This window comes from Physcomitrium patens, chromosome 26, assembly GCF_059467195.1.
Source record: "Physcomitrium patens ecotype Gransden chromosome 26, ASM5946719v1, whole genome shotgun sequence".
NCBI lineage: Eukaryota > Viridiplantae > Streptophyta > Bryopsida > Funariales > Funariaceae > Physcomitrium > Physcomitrium patens.
In genome coordinates, this window is record NC_143435.1 from 6238747 (window position 1) to 6255524 (window position 16778).

Consider the following 16778-nt stretch of genomic DNA (forward strand, 5'->3'; position numbering starts at 1 on the left):
GTAATGAGTTTTAATATAATATTAGAAGTATTATCATCAACTAAGAGTCACAACACAATGAGACTTGTGATACTCTAATAAAATGAACATTTCAAGTAAAGTATGAGTAGATTGTATTTATTAGTTAATAAGTTCTTATAATAACACAATTTTTTATGAGTATCCAAAATATTATAATTTTTTCTATTTAAATAAATCCTCACATATGACTAGCAATAACAAGGATTAATTTACTAATTTTTAAATTAAACTAAATAAAATTTTATATATATATATATATATATATATATATACATAATGAGCAATTTTTTATATCTAAGTTCTAATTATAGGCTCTTCCTCTTGACAAGTTGTGCTGGTAATGTGCTAGAAACAAAGACACCTGAGGAATGCTGGTAATACAGTATGGAATAGAAGAAGAAACGTCCCTTGGCAGCCGCTTCACACAAAAAGTAGGTTTAGGTGGATCATTGCATACGTTAGCACTGACCGCGTTCAGACAACGCAATGAAACAGTCCATCGACGTGGGTTAAGACATGATAATGTTGAATCCCTCGGCGAAACAAGTTGCACAATATTTAAAACTGGATGTTGTCTTGAGGAATGTGCGGGTTTTTTTTTTTTTTTTTTTTTTTTTTTTTTACTTGAATAGTTTGTTCACTGGACGTCTGGAATAACTGGTTTGGTCCCAAACGCCGACACCGCTGAGCCGATCAAGATCGAACTGATGCCATTTACAGTCGAATGTAGATGAAGATATCTTGTCAGTACCCAAGAGCATGCCTCATATATCTGGGTACTAGGAAAACATGAACAGGGCTAATTGTAGGAGAGCGATTGAAGCACCTGAAGGAATGTGCTAAGGAAGGATCCCTTGAGATGGATAATTTTTTCAGTTTCGGTACCTGGGAGGCTAGATCTAAGAGCTGATATGTTTTATTATCATGATGACTTACAAAGCTTCACAGTGGCGAAACAGTATTACTTAGATTGGTTTCCATTTTTCTCTTTGATCTAACTTGTATTCTTCTGGAAGTATGTCTATAATTATATCTTGAAGATTTGAACTTGTAGCATTGGTGTAATCATCTGATTGAGTTGGGCGTTCTTAATTCATGTGATAGACCTGAGGATCCTAAATCTACTTCATGGCTGCTTCTCTTGTTTCCTTTCCTATGCATTCGATCGTGACTTCCGCGTTTCGCTCACTTCACAATTGAAATGACTCCTCTGAAGATGGGACGAGTTCCGAGATTCCTGCTGTGCTGACGGAAACTGGGTTACACCAAAGTGAGGTGAAATTCTGGGGTGCGCCTCCGTCGTGTGGTGGATCAATCAGCTGCGAGAGGTATTAGTGAATTCATACCACTGTAATATGGTGGCTTCTGGAGCCTCAAGTCTTTTTGGGGCTTAACAGAAGCAATTTGCGAATTTTCTGGGCAAGCAATTGTGGTGTGAAATTCTTCATTGAGAGGTATCATCGGGCGAACAAAAGAGATCACCTCACATCCACATATCCAGGATAACTTCCTCAATGGCAAAGCGTTTGGTTGATGTTCACGTGTTTATATTTCTGTGATACATTCCGTGATCGCGTGCGAATCTGTGTCGCAGTTTTGCCATGCTCGAGACAGGGCTAAATATAACACGAGTATTCCTCGTGTCATGCTACTTACTATTCCAGGTAAATTGCAACCAATATCCTCTATACGCTTGTGAAAGTCTGGTTTGTTTGGCCTGTTTGGCTTGCAATTTTACAACCATCCTTTACCTACGCAGGTTTTATACTCGAGGAATTACTCTATCTGCATCACATTGCTTTTTCCCACACCCATTCCCATGGGTTGGATCACGGTAGAGCTTTTCTGCTACCTCGAAAGCAACCACATGTTTCCTACTGAGCTCTATAATGCCGTAGATGGCAAGGAGACTCACCCACAAAGTCTTCGATATTCCAAATATGCCATGTCTGACAGAGACTTTTCACTCTCAAAACTCCACAAATACTCCTTCAGTACTGTACGGAGACGAGCGTTGCGCGAGGGTGCGAATTGTTCGCCGAGAATCTATTCTTTGCGACCACCATGTTTTCTGCAGGAGCCCCAGATAATGGTGACTGACCCCGCTCAACTTATAGAGAACCCAGAAGTGGACAGAGTGCTCGCATTTTTATTTCCTTCCTTCGCATCCAGCAGGTAGCGCTGAGAATTCTTCTTGTGCAAGTTGTACGTGATTACCGCTGTTGTTTATGGATTCGGGTTCACCTTGAGCAGTGCCCAATATCCGTGTCAGTAGGGTGACAGAAAAATTGAACATTCTTCTTCCCTAACTGAATGATGCTCCCAGTTTCAATGCCAAGCCACCCACCTTTCCGGTTTTCACCACAAAAGCACTTTTACCTCGAAATGAGTTTCTAATGTCTAGCTCTACATTGCCGAGGAATCTTCGTACAGGATTCAGATCGAAATAAGTTTCCAGCGATCTGAATCCTGTACGAAGATTCCTCGGCAAAGTTCCTTTGTATGCACAATTTTCTTGTTGCACCCAGCAATGTGGAGTATATAAACGCCTATCAATTCACTTCCCGAAGAGACCAATGGAAGATTTTCTGTTGTGATTGAAAGACAGGGAGATCAGTTTTTTATTTCTAAAGTTTAATAAGAAAACAATATAAGTAGACATCAGATCAAGATGATTTACACAACTTTCCTACCCTGCGTGGAAGCGACGCTGTATCCACATCCACTTCTCCATGTACAGTTTTGCATAACCTCTGAAGTTAACAAATTGTGACAACACCCGCTCTCAGGTATACAAAGTTCATACTCTTTTGGAAATGGAAGTAGACATGAAACAAGAATCTTGTTAGGAATTTCATTAAAATAAAAATGACGTTTGTATCATGCTGTAGATTGGGATAAGCCAGATAAAAAAGTTAAATATCAGAGTTTTGTATCATAGGAACCTCCTGTGGGTCGAAAGAGAATTGTTATCATCCAAAGAAATCTAAGTTACGCCATAACAAGGATTTGCACTTAAATCTCACGAGAATGGTAAAGAATACACTTTCGTTATTTACTTACTGACAAATGCGAGTCGGGTATGAATCACTGAACGGAGGTGAGTCCAACCAGGTTCAAGACAGAAAGCTGACTTGGAATCACTCGATTGAACTAAAGTGATTTTCCAAGAAAACCATTCACAATCAATGTCAGCAGAACATTGCAAAGTACCTATTTCAGGCAAATAAAAATACGAAGCATTTCATCTGCGTGCACTCGGGACAGTATAGCTTCAGTCAAAACATAATTGTAAGTGTTCCCTTCAGTGCCTTATACAAACAAGTCAAGATACAGCTTATCAGATACTAACAAGAAAAGTTGGATAGAGAACTAACACGTCAGATTGATGGGGCCCAGGAGAATCAACAACCACATTCAGGTTGTCTCATATCCCACTACCAATTCCCATCTCTCTTGTTCTCTTTCAACCCAGCCTTTTCATTAGAAACTCTTGTACACATCCACATTTCAACTGAGTCTTGTATACATCCACGTCCTACACATTCTTTGGCCCTTCTACCCTGAGAAAGCTAACCAACATAAAGCTATTTGCACCTCGAAACGAACAGAGTAATTTCACTGTCCTCGGACTTGGATACAGAACCAGCACCTGGATCTGTGAATCTTCATGGTCCTTAATGTGTTCAAATTAAGCTAATGCATATTTTGAGAGGACATTCACGTTGAAGAAGTCCATTCTACAATCTATGCATATCAATGTCTTCACAACAGTGACATTATAAATTGCGTCTCTGAACAGTCATTGATCACCTGTGCCTCCAGAGGATTCTGCAGGAATAGCATCATCCTGCTCGAAGCTTGCTCCAGTGTCTTTACCAGGAGTTTGACCAACTGTAAGCAAAGCATGCTTGCCCCCTTCAAACATAGCCTTGAACTCCAGTAGATACTGAGTCACCTGTAGAGTATATCAACACAACCGACTTAAGAGGAAACAAAAGGCAATACCATTTCTGAGCAGAAAGAATGAAAAAAGAATTTGGAGATAGTGAACTGAGAGTACAGGGTGTACATATGCTGTAAGTAGAGGGCAGAGTAGAAAAAACATTAGATACCATCCTCCTATGTGAAGTTTGCACAGAAAAAACAACCAACATAGGCTATATTTGCCTTGGCACAACATATGTGAGAAGCAATCATTGGCATCAATGTCAACTAAGAAAGCACGTTTTCAGTGTAATAAATTCTCAGACCGTAACTATACATACAGGATCGTTTTCAAAGAGGGGTCACCAGATCACACTTGACATTGATCAATTACAGAAACATCAATAGATGTTACTTGTGACAAAAAACTTGTTATGTCTCATTTGTGTGTCGTACCTCCTCCAAATTATGCTCTAGTTCTGAGACACGTTGAGTCTTCTCCTGCAGCTGACGTTCAGTCTCTTGCAGACGAGTTTTCAACTCATCCCTCTCCTTCTCCACACACAGAGCTACTGCCTTCTTCTGTTCAAGTCCCAGCCCCATCACGATTCATCCATGCCCTGCCCTTGACTCAGGCTCAATCACTCTTTTTTCCCTTTCCCCGGCCCTGTGTAGCTGGACTGAGGCTAACATTAGCTGGTCATTACCAAATGTTCCTTATCCTTTTTGGTTTACAGAGACAGACACACATGATCTACTCACTCTCTTAACAATGCTTCAAAGTAAATAACAATACAGGGTGCTAGAAAACTATCTCCAACCGATTAAAATGCTTGGAAACCAACCTCGTCAAGGGATTCTGGTTTCAATACAATATCACAATGGTCAAGCGCTTCGTTCATTGCTTCTTCTGCAGCTTTCTTTGCAGCTTCAGCTTCAGCTCGAGCTTCTTCGGCAATCCTAAGTGCAGCAACCGCCTGTTGGTGAAGGAACTATTAGTGAAGGAAAATAATAATAATAATAATAATAATAATAATGATAATCTTCGATACGACATTATTCTGTATAAGCTATATCTTTTACTGCCTGATCAAAACACCGTAAATAATGAAAAAATTATGTGTCAGTTATAACCTGTGCTGCAGCCAGGCCTGCTGCCACTTCTGCCCGTCGAGCTCTCTCATTGCTGGCCCTAGCTTTCTCTTCTGCACTGCTGAAAACCTCCCATGTGGTATCCTCTTCGTCTTCGAGCTCGCTGTCAATACCAGCGTCATCTCGCGCATTCACTGAATGAGTCTCTCCAAGAGACTCCCATTCACGTCCCTTCCATTCCTTTGATTCTCTTTCAAAACTTCGATCATTATCTGTACATATGCAGATAATTTTCATTTAAATTTGATACAAGGTGATGATTGAGCAACGTTAGCTCAACTCCTGCAACTAAAGCTATCACTCTACAGATAATTTTTTCAAAACCACTTGTGACATTTACTCCGTAGTTGCCACATTCACAAAGTTATCTACCGAAACCCTAGAATGGAACATCCACCAGCTCTTCCAACATATAAGAATAAGAATTGGTTACATAAAAGAGAATGCAGCAAGAAACTTTGCAGACCTCCAGAGCTCTTGAAACTGCCGTGTCGCTTTAGACCATTCTGTTGAACTGTCTCTCGACGGCGTACTCCCAAACAAGGGCCCATACTCTTTTCATCAGAGACTTTGTCTCCAGAAGAAGACCCTCCATCATCTCCATCCCTAAAGTTCAGAAGTTCCCCTTCTTTAGCCACTTGAAGTCGACCTAACCCGTCGGACTCTTCATCTACCAACACCTGCATATTTCAAAATACTCTTGTTTGTTAAAGGATACATCGACAATCAATAAAAATAAGGGTGAACTTAAAAAAATTGAGAGGTCAAAAAGATTATCTCAAACGATTAGAATGTCACAGGTGCACACAAAGTGTAACATGGTGGCGGCCAAGTATCATCCGAGTGTAAAAGACTGTTCAAAAACTGACACATGTACTGAGACAAAGACATGAAAGGGTGCACTCATAAGCATAAACCTAAATCACGATCATCGCAAAACGCCACAGTCAAATAATAAACCTTGTCAGGTCGAATGCATTCATGTTGCAAGAATGAACAAAAAACACCAACCTGAAGAGCTACAGCCTCCGCAAGAGCAGCACCTTCCTCGTCTAGTCTCTGCTCTTCCTCTTTTCGCCGCTGTTTCTTCTTCTCAAGCTCGGTCCGAATGGCGGCAGCGGTGGCAAGAGCCTTCTCCAGACGTCGTTTTTTCTTCTCTGCCTGCTTCAGTCGGTCTCTCTCCTCCTTCGCTTGTTTCTTTTTCTCTTTCCGGGAGCTTGCGGTAGCTGAAAAGGGCACAGCACTGGGGCTCACCCCTGGGGTAGCACTGTCCACCACTGGCATTTCCCTAATGTCTCTTTCATACATGGAATTCCTATTCCCAAATGTTCCTGGTTGACAGGTGAGGTCACAAATATAACTAGAAGAAACTGGTCATCGAGACACTGATGCGGAAGAAAGACTAAGATAGATCTGGGGTCTTCAGCAGATTCAAGGTACACAGTCTTGCAGAAATCTCTTGTGAGGTCAATACACGACACTCATACTCACGTTGTCCGTCTACAAGGATATTTTTCAGCACGTAGCAAAGATACTGAATCCAAGTAGCTTGCTACCCAGTTTCATGGTAGTATCAATCCATGTTTGAAATAACATAAGGTGCTCAGCTGTATGTTAAAAAACTTGTTATCTGCAATCACAATCCCACGGTACTACAGGAGATTCATTGTTGTTCACCACCACAACCTGTTGTTGCCCCAAAACAATCAGCTTCGAAAAATAGTAGTTTCAGGTACAGACAAATATGATCGTACTACTCAACATGCAGCTTTGCCAACGTTGTCACCAAATTTGAAAATCTGTCATGTCCCTACAATGCAACAGTCCAGATGTCAGTTGGACAAGATTGGAATCGAGTATATGTGCAAAAGGCAGGGATAAGAGACGATTATTGCTTTGCAGTAACTGTGCAGACTTCCAACAGAGCACATTTCGGACCGATAACCGGGCGAACTCTAGATCCTTGATGACCAAAGTGGCAACTAATATTCCTTCAAATAACGCACTATTTACACCACAGAAGAGATGCAGGAAATCAGGATGCCACAGACGAGCTACAAATACACACTTATAAATAGCCTAAAAGAATAAAAGGTATGTGAAGCTACCCTGTAACAGCATGGTAGTTTTGAAGCTAAGACTGCAGAGCTGCTCTTTTAAGCTACAAGAGGCACCCCTTTGCAATCCTGGCAATATTCACAACAATGAGCGACTTGCAGACAGAACTATCTACTAGGCAAAAGCAGACCAGATGTCGGGGTTCACACACACACACACACTCCTCTTGTTCGTAGACTTGATAGAAGATTGCCCATTAAATTAATCAGGAAACGCTTCCATGCGGAGCTCAAGCAGAAGCTGAAGCCGGTCCAGACAGCAAATAAAAACCACTTCAACCGGTCGACAGTAGAAGGAACTCGAGGTTAGGGTATGATCAATCGAACGATTACACCTTACTAAGCACCTGATCACGGGTTAAGTAGAAAAAGTAACACTGTAAAAAGACCATAAAAGTGATTAATTGCTTTGCAGAGAAGTAGATAGAGCTGATCTTCGCTCAGAAACCTCAGACGTCACAAGGTAAAACGATGTCGGGTACTCAGACTAAAGCTAATGCGCATAGACTCTCCAATGCCTATGAAAACATGAACAGATGTCGCAGAAATACCCAGAAAACAGAGAGGACGTGGTCTGCAGAAGATTCAATCATGGAACATGCCCAGTCAAAATCTACTTCGAATCTCCCAAGTCTGAAAGGAAGACCCAGCGAGGGCATAACGGTGTCAATGAGGTTCCTTTCAAAAGAGCAGGACGAACGAGGACTATACACACCAAACAAGACATACGAATTAGAAAACGCAAATAAAAACTACCTGGCTCAAATGCACCGCGGCAGCGCAGCCCCGACCGAGAAACCAACGGCAGTCCCCGAAAGCAAGCAGAACCTTCTCACCAAGAGGACGACGATTGATCCCGAACCCCTTCGCAGCAATTCACCGCGCCGTACTCCCAAAACCACAGTGCACACTACCAACTCCCTCAAAGCTCCACACACGACGCCATAGGGTCGCAGCAATAGAGAGGATGCAGCAGGATAGGTCACAGAGCAGCACCAAGCATCTCTCGACTCGCCCCCCGCGTACTCTCTAAAAATAAAAATGAAGAATGATTGAGACAACGTCGTCTCCGAACAGGGCCGTGAAAAGAGTAAACTGAACCCCAAAAAATAAAGGTGAAAAGAAAAAAAACCAACAAGACCGTCACTAGAGACAGCGAGAGAGCAGTTGGATTCGAGAGGCGCAGCAGCACGTTCCAGCAGCGAGACGGAAAAGAAACGGGATCTGCAGCATCCAAGGGATAAGTTGGGAAGGGGGCGAAAGGTGGACGACGACAGGTTCCACTTGGAATTCTCCCCCTGCGAGAATATGAGGACGACAGTTCTGCCCTGTTCCGGTGGTCCCGATCTATGTCCGAGGGCTTGAACTGCGAAGTAAATATCTCGTCGATTCTACATTTCAGGCCCTCGTATCTAGCCCGTCTCAAGTCCTAAAACGACTCGCCTGTGTATTTACGTATTCTATTCCGTATGCTCGTGTGTACATTCTGGGAATAATACAACCGTGTTTGTAAGCCTTGTGTGGGATGATGTAGCAAGTGAACGCATGGAATCCTCTCTTTCTATTAGACGCATTCAGTTAAGAGTAGTGATATTTTATTTCAAAAGATATTAATTAACCCAAAACAATGGGTTATTCATCATACCATTGCCTCTTTACAAAATGATGAAAGTAGCTTACTTTAAAAAAATATATGTTTTTTCTACCCTACAATGAGTTTTGAATTTTAGAAACCTTGATCAACCCATGAGTAATACCAATGAAATTTGTGTATGACGAAGGTTCATTCATATTCTTATTTGTAAATTGAGGTATCCCAAGATCAAGGATGTTTCCATGATGTTTGGTAGTAAAAATAATTATATTTTAGTGTTTTGTTTTTATTTTGTTTGGTTAAAACGTACATATTTATGATGAGGCACATTGAAACAATGGGTTTTCTTAATTTATATTTTTGAACCAATATTTTAATTGATACTCAAATGGATACTGATGAATGATTTGTCCTCAAAGAATTTTTGGGAAGTACAGAGTTTTGATTTGTTAGTGTAGTGTGCTTTTTATGTTGAAATAAGAATCAATTTGAATTATTGAAACACAGAATAAGTTTAAGAATCAATAAATCATGAAACAAACAAACACCTTCTAAATTTACCACAATAAAATGAATCTGTTTCAAAAAAGTAAAGCTACTGCAACCATTGTAAATTTTCAAATTTTCAAATATTTATTATACACGGTTTCCTTGGACAGTCTACTATGATTCCTTTCAAGTACACAGGCAGTATTTTTTTAATTATAATTATTATTCAAGTATTAAAAAATGGTTCAAGAACAATTTTTAAAATTTTAAATCGATTTAAATGAAAGTAAAAGGGACACATGATTACCTAGCTGTGTCCCTTTTTATAATGTTCATCCACTAATGAATATCCTTTGTGATTGATTTTTTTAAAATCACTGGATTAGGCTGCAAGTGGCATGTGCCTTGAAATTCCTACCTGTTCAGCTTAATTCTGTACTCAGGGGCAAGTACTTTTAGATTTCTTTGCGTCTAGCATGACCATATCAACGGTCACTAGTTGATAGCCACGGTGCATTTCAGTTTGTGGGTAATGTAGCTTCTGTGGTTTCGAATGAATCTAAGAGTGGCTTGGAAATGGCAACTTTCCAGGCAATTTTGACTCTCAGTTCAGTGTGACCAATTGCACAGGATTTGGAAACCCAGAGCATTACAAGTCACAGGCAGTAGAGTGTGTCTTGTGGGAAGCTGTGAATTCCAAGCCATGGCCAACTTGATGACCTTGCGACCAACCCCTCAATAAGTGGTTAAAGGTACAAAATGGCAGGCCAGCTGGGGTAGCACCCTCCTGTGCAGCCAAGTGGCATGAAGTCACACAACACCCATGTGGGCCTTAGATCACACAAGTGCATATAACTTGAAATATGAATACTTTAATAAGTACAAGTGCATAGAATTATGTAACACAATCTACATGTATTTTAATTCTCATATACATACATACATACAAGTGCACACAGTATACACCAGTGAGCCACTGATAAATATAGATCAGGGTGAGCTTGAACATATCAACAGCATTTGTGCAGCAATTGTGCAGCATTGCTTAGATCCCGAGGAGCAGATGAAGGAAACTTGGGGCTTAGCCTGCTCAAGGCTTAATGAGCATGTTGCATGAGTTGCACACGGTGGGCCACATTTTGATTCGGGAAGTGCGTTCGATGAGGTCCTGACAAACTTGCGCATCCTGTCTGCAACAGATGGACCAATCAGCAAGAGAGACCAGCACTTTAGAATCTTGCAGTTCCAATCTGTGGATCACAGATTGAATGGTGACAAGAGTGCAAGGAATCTACGAGACCTTGAAAGTTCATGAATTAAGTTGATGAATGCTTCGAAGCTCAAGTTAGCGCAAGACAGAGTCTAAGAATATTCCAGACTTTTATCAGACTATCTTCTGATAAAGCTTAACACTTTCAACGTCGATAATTAAGCCTTCTACTTTTACTAATACTTGACCAGCTAATATTTTACCTGAACAGCTTACATAATGCCATAAAATGTGAAGTATGGCCGAACAGAGAGTTTTCTTCCAGCATCCCATGAAAGTTTTTGCGGAAAAGTGCTCATTCTTTTTGAAAATGTCGACAATTTCACCATGTATGCTCATTTTCTGCATAATCAGATAGTTCAACTTCATGAATGCGTTGGGGCATTCTCAGACGACCCAACAAACTTGAGTCAAATAAGCGGTCACTTGCATGCATGACGACGTCGGTCACCATGAGATGGTAAACGCTGATTCAAGTTCGGTGTCAAGTGTGGACATTGCGGCAGCGACGCAACTCACCAACGAGAATTATCAATAAAACATCAATTTCGACCTGAGGCCCGCCTCGACATTTGGCCTTGACCACCAGGAATTGGGGTCAGCATCCGGCCGTCTATGGTAATGTGGTGGTAGTTGCAGTTGATTCGTGTGACCAGATCGATCATATGTGGAAAAATACCCACCTTCCGTTTAAATGATAAAACCTGTATCCAGAGAATGATTTCAAGTACTCCAAAATTTTAATAAAATCTTGGGATTACTGCAGCCCAACGGGTACTAATGTGCTAAGTATAATGCACTCAATTCAGGACTGAGGGAGTTTTGTAGATTAGATTTAAAGAACATAAGAATTTCTGTGGTTAAGATGAAAACGTCCATTCAACACTTTTTGAATATCTGCACATCCCATCCGTATTTAAATAATAAATGTATGAATGTGTTAAGGCATCTCTAAAATTTGGGTGGTCATTCTTGAATCGTGGGAGATAAGACCACCAATCCAAATAAAATCAGATGAACACAGTTTTTGAAAAGAACTACTCAAGAGAAAACCCATGCGCTTGTCGAATTCTCACACCGAATTCTCACTCCTAATGCAACTACATCGACCAGTTGCATTGGGAGCTGCTACTCCGTCGCACAATGCTCTCAAAATCGAGTAGTAGTCTAGCGCAAGTCCCAGGATAGCCATGACCCCACCTGCAATAAGCGTCCAGATCTCACCAAAAATATCCAGTTGGTAGGGATAAACCAGGCCAGCACCATCTCTACTCTGCAAAACGCAACCAAGAGACGATCCCTTTGACGCTAGAGTTTCCATGTACACAGAAATATTTATTAATGAAGTAAGGTCTTAGGTGTAATCTATTGTTGTACTTTATTTCTCAATAGTGAATGAACTATTACACCTAAATGAAAATGAAAATCTGGAACCTGCGATCATAACGACCAGGTCTAATGGCGAGTGAACCGAGAACAGCATACTCAGTAGCATGGAAGTAATATGAATGTGGAGAACCAATCAATCCTCACTAGTTTTTCTGGGGCCATCGGGCACTTTCGCTGGATGGATGTGAGGTAATCATCATGGCAGGCTATAATTTGATCGAGGTATCCAGCCGAAGCCATGCCCCCAGAACCCATTCCAGGAGAGAATTGTCTAATGAAACGAAAGATGAAGAACAAATGCTGTTAGATTGTGCATCCTAATGATGTATCCATCATGAAACCACAGACAAACCTACCCCGTCCTTGACATGTTGATGCAGAATATTAACAAATTGCATCAGTTTCTGCTGGAACAACAACCGGTGCTCGTGATGCCTGACGTCATCACCTTCGTTTCGCAAAGTGCATGAAAGACCCTATCCCTTTGAAGCAAATACTCCTCTTTACAGGGAAGAATTTATTGACAAGGAGAGGACTGAGGTGATATCTCCAACGATTATGACAAGGAGAGGTCTAAAGGTGAGTAGGGACCATTCTAGGTATTGCAAAGTTTAATTTTACATAAACTTGTTCTTATCAATAAACTCAAAGCCCGAAATATCCTCTACTAGCATCAGTCTTCTTGAGCACAACTAAAAAATGGTTTAAATGGCAGGAGGTCAGGTATTAGCAAATAGAAAGTATGAAATACAACACGTAAAACGAGAAAATACTTGTGTTTGCCGTGGTCACCATTGTCGGATTTCTCCGAATTGCTCAGAAAGTGACTACCAGCTGAACATGTGGTTTCACATCACGTACTCGGAAAAATGGAAACTCAATCGGATGGGGCATTACACGCTCCATTCCCTTCACGTTCTCTCCCAAGTATGTGGATAAAATTTTGTCACATCCCAAACCATGACTGCAATCTGTTGCGATTCTCAATCCAATTCTTGCCAATTTTAGGTCCCTGATAGTATTGATGCCGCTTCTAGGTTTCCTGGATTTTAGGCAACGGTTTCGTCCTAATCCGAATCGCTCGTCGAAAACAGCCATGGAGGAGCTTGCATCAATTTCTACATCCCGATCTTTACCTGATTCATCTTCAATCTCATCGAAAATATTCTTCCAGAGCTCTGAGTCGTTCAACTGCAATATTTGATTGCTTATGCTCAAACTTAGCTTCATATGCGCTGAGTCTTCTCGAGATCCCTCCATTGAGAAAATTTTCCACCCAAGATAACAAAAAAAACCTTTGCAGATGGTGATAGTTCCTCCATGGCATCCTCAGACGATACGGTATCATTTTGCAAAGCTGACAATCGCAGCAAATCAAAGACTGAGAGCTTCGTTGTGCACTGCCAATTGCTAACAGTGGAGGAGCATATAAATGCATAACCAGATATGATAATGACTTTCTTCAACCGTAGCATAAGCTGAAATAAAGGCCAGGTTCCAACCTCAAGAACTCTGGAATCTCAGAAATTCCAAGGAAGACTACAATTCTATCACATTGCCCTAGATTGAATTCCGAACTGAAGGTTTCTTGGTTGTCCTCGTCACTGCTGGTGATATGACAGCTTCATGCGAGCTACAATAACCCCTGCTCTGAACAATTTCCGGAGCTTGTTCATCTCTACATATACCTAAGCTCCTTTTATTGGCGTTTTCCTTCCAGTTTTTATGAAATAGACATGTAAAGATAATGGTTATTGAAAAACAGAGATGAATATTTGTGACATTAACAGATGCCATCTTCCAAATTTCTCCGAAGTTTTCCGATGAGGTCCGTTGAACGCGAACCAAAAGGCAAAATCTGACGAAAAAAGTGACCTTATTGATGTCAATTGTTGAGAGCATTCAATTATCCACGACATTATCTAGCTGCCAGCGTGATCCCGTTCGATTAATGCTTAAAATATTAAGCAAGATGATGCGGAAAGCAGCAATCAGGTCCTAGGTGAAAGATTCTTCTGATAGAACAATGTCACATACAAAGTGGATGACGCAGTATTCGCATGACGTCCAGCTTTCTACTCGAAATGCGAAGACGAAAGCAAACACAAAATGCATTCTTAAAGGTTGAAATCCAGTTACCTCTTCAACGCATCCCTTCTCATGCCTAACTGGAGAGTCTGCCCGGGGCAAAGAAGTCATGTTGCAGTCGAGTGAGATGAGTGCAAACGTTCTCCATCACCTTTACCTCCCTAAATGTGTTGAAGCAACTGAAGTGACTTGCTAGCAGCCACCACAGATTCAGCTAGACACTGCAAAAAACATTGAACTAATGAAGTCCTTGGCTTCATTCGTAGAGCTTCCCCAAGTCTACAAGGCAGTGCTTAACACTACAATGCAATACCGCAAGGCATGTTTCAGTGTCCTGATTGGATTGCTTATCAACAGAATCAACATGCTATTGTCATCAGAAGAGGAGAATGATCCGAACATGAAGAGTTCCATATTTCCTATGTGTAGAAGGCAATTCGTAACTTCTCAACAACTAAAAATGGTTTTCCATGTGTTACCTGACAATCACTTTTTCATATGTCGAAATTATAGTCCCTCATTTCTTTATCTTCCTTCCACTAACTTCCTCAACTAACAACCCTGTGGATATTGCATAAGCTTCATACTCATAATAAGTGGTTTCAACTCGTACCGAACCGATCTACAACCGAAAGTTCCAAGTTCTAGTACTGGACGCAGATTACCTCTCCGGATGGATTGCAGAGAGTTCCCATACACGACGACATTGAAACATTTAGAAGATGACGAATAGACACGAGAATCCAAGTAAAACATAAAATCGAGAGTAATAACCGCAGAAACAAAATAGGCAGAGTGCACTGGCATAGTCTTGTCAAGATATTTCAATGAAAGATTTGTTTAATTGCTCTATATCTCACCTTTTTTCCAGAAGACACACGCCATTACGTTGCTCGTATAATAACGTCCAAAAAGCTGCGCTGAAACCTCTGCTAAATCTAAATTGCTAAATCAGCTCATGCTCTAATTTAAGATTGTAAAAACGCAAAGCACGAAATCATCAAGGTGAGCTTTGAAGCTCCTGCAGTTCTTAAAGAGCCATCTCAGTTCTCGTAAACTGCTTTTAATTGCACGGAGAAATGATAATAAGAATAATAATATTATGAATAAAAATAAAAGCTTAGGGTCCTAGAATTTGTTTATGATCCACAATTAGCTGAATAATGTAAAACTAATGTTGTCTATATCTGGGACATACAACTATTTAATATACAACTACAACTACAAAATATATATTTATATTTATATTTACACACACACACACACGAATTTTGAAATTTGTTAGAATTATTTTTGTTTCATGATTTAGAGTTACATAAAGTTTTACTTATAAATGACTTATTATTCTGCATGTACTGTGCTTTATACGTATTTGTTTGGTAACCACTATATTTTGCAAAGTTTCATTGTTACAATCTTGTTTATGTCATTTAGTAAAATTTGTTTCAGCTATTTATAGTATGTTATCGTCAATTTCTATTCGATGTACTCTCAATTTTTTATTTTTATGTTTGTCTTCTAATTTTTAGGAATTTTCTTTATAATTTATAAAATTAGTATTTCTAAAATATAATTGGATTTAGTCTTGGTATTTATAATTTTTTTGTATATTTTTGTTATAAATATATTTATCCATATATTCATTTTATAGGTTTTTGCTTAATAAGTGTCGTAGAAAATGCTTTGTGTTGTTGGTTGTTAAATTATATATGTAATATAAGTACATCAAAAATTGTAATAATGTGTTTTAAGTGATTTAGTTTCGAACAATAATTTTTTATTTTTATTATTACAAAATATTTATTTTAACTATATTTAGTATTTTCAAAAATTATAGTTTGAATTTGCAATAGTTAAGTTTTATACAATGTTTTAATAGATCTTTTTTTCTTTTTCTTTTTCTTTTTCCTTCAAAACAAGTAAACATCAAACCAAGATTTATATTTTGGTTTTATTTTATTTTTTGTCTTGAAATTAATGAATAAATTCATGGTTGAAAGAATATTCACTGTACACCTTTCCTTCTTGAGTATCAAAATAGAGAAAGTAGACATTCCAGTTTAATTTATGAAATAATTTTTTATTAAAAATAGATTTTTTTTTATATGCTGAATTACGACGTATAATATATGGCCATGTCATTATTTTTAGAACTCTGAAGGATAAACATGGTGTTATTTAAATTATTCAATTTTCTTTTAATTTTTTTAGAGGAGTGTAATATTTCAAGGTATAATAAAAGAAAAAAAAACTATATTTCTATTAAAAAACGAATAAACCAGAATTTTATTCTGATTTTCTTTGTTCTTGAAATCGCTATAAAGTGCACAAGAAATCAGAAAATGACGTGATTAGTTTCAGGGTCTTGTCACGAATGACTTTTTCATTCTACGGTTTTTATTTTTATTTTGATGTGACATTGACTTTTGGTGTTTTTGATGATATGAAATGTTCATCAAAACAAATGTGACTCTCATCACACCATGATGTGAGAGATAAATTTATAGAAATGTGTGTATATATATATATATATATTTGTATTCAATTTTCAAATTTTTTAAGGGTTGTAAATAATGTTGACGACCATCAATTTTTTAAAAAATAAGAAGTAAATTTTAGTAACCACTTTAATTTTTTAAAAAAATTCAGTTATTGTAAAATAACTTCACATCACAAGAAAACTTATTGACTTACATCTGTAACAGAAAACATTTGCCATAATCTTTCAGGG

At 39.1% G+C, this 16778-nt stretch overlaps 3 protein-coding genes across 5 annotated transcripts; 1 reads left to right on the forward strand and 2 right to left on the reverse strand.

The window, feature by feature from the left end:
• The first annotated feature begins 1087 nt into the window (after window positions 1–1087).
• Window positions 1088–2359, forward strand: LOC112277864 (uncharacterized). Its single transcript, XM_024510651.3, has 2 exons — window positions 1088–1685; window positions 1781–2359. The coding sequence occupies exons 1-2, from the start codon at window positions 1623–1625 to the stop codon at window positions 2198–2200; spliced, it is 483 nt and encodes a 160-aa protein (XP_024366419.1). The 5' UTR covers window positions 1088–1622; the 3' UTR covers window positions 2201–2359.
• Window positions 2360–3294: 935 nt separating this feature from the next.
• On the reverse strand, window positions 3295–8421 carry LOC112277975 (uncharacterized). 3 transcript variants are annotated; one of them, XM_090247957.1, is made up of 8 exons: window positions 7974–8112; window positions 7209–7286; window positions 6112–6910; window positions 5567–5780; window positions 5083–5312; window positions 4794–4925; window positions 4405–4530; window positions 3295–3979 (listed from the first exon to the last, which is right to left on the reverse strand). In XM_090247957.1, exons 3-8 carry the CDS (start codon window positions 6406–6408, stop codon window positions 3824–3826), a joined length of 1155 nt encoding a protein of 384 aa, XP_090104083.1. In that variant the 5' UTR covers window positions 6409–6910; window positions 7209–7286; window positions 7974–8112; the 3' UTR covers window positions 3295–3823. The 3 variants fall into 3 exon arrangements, 2 of the variants coding, with proteins under 2 accessions (XP_090104083.1, XP_024366676.1); XR_002968540.3 differs by lacking the exon at window positions 7209–7286 and having other exon boundaries at window positions 4405–4623; window positions 7974–8421; XM_024510908.3 differs by lacking the exon at window positions 7209–7286 and having other exon boundaries at window positions 7974–8421.
• Window positions 8422–12559: 4138 nt separating this feature from the next.
• LOC112277861 (uncharacterized) lies at window positions 12560–15157 on the reverse strand. Its single transcript, XM_073531764.2, has 4 exons — window positions 14908–15157; window positions 14527–14608; window positions 14099–14268; window positions 12560–13817 (listed from the first exon to the last, which is right to left on the reverse strand). The coding sequence occupies exon 4, from the start codon at window positions 13217–13219 to the stop codon at window positions 12776–12778; it is 444 nt and encodes a 147-aa protein (XP_073387865.1). The 5' UTR covers window positions 13220–13817; window positions 14099–14268; window positions 14527–14608; window positions 14908–15157; the 3' UTR covers window positions 12560–12775.
• Window positions 15158–16778: the final 1621 nt, after the last annotated feature.

Excerpts from the sequence above, each read along its gene's own strand:
- LOC112277861 (XM_073531764.2), bottom strand. The coding sequence starts at position 13,219 with ATGGAGGGATCTCGAGAAGACTCAGCGCATATGAAGCTAAGTTTGAGC.
- LOC112277975 (XM_024510908.3), bottom strand. The coding sequence starts at position 6,408 with ATGTATGAAAGAGACATTAGGGAAATGCCAGTGGTGGACAGTGCTACC. Across the intron at positions 4,531-4,793 it reads AACCAGAATCCCTTGACGAG|AAGAAGGCAGTAGCTCTGTG; the intron begins GTTGGTTTCCAA and ends GGACTTGAACAG. Across the intron at positions 3,980-4,404 it reads TAGAGCATAATTTGGAGGAG|GTGACTCAGTATCTACTGGA; the intron begins GTACGACACACA and ends TATACTCTACAG.
- LOC112277864 (XM_024510651.3), top strand. The coding sequence starts at position 1,623 with ATGCTCGAGACAGGGCTAAATATAACACGAGTATTCCTCGTGTCATGC. Across the intron at positions 1,686-1,780 it reads CATGCTACTTACTATTCCAG|GTTTTATACTCGAGGAATTA; the intron begins GTAAATTGCAAC and ends TTACCTACGCAG.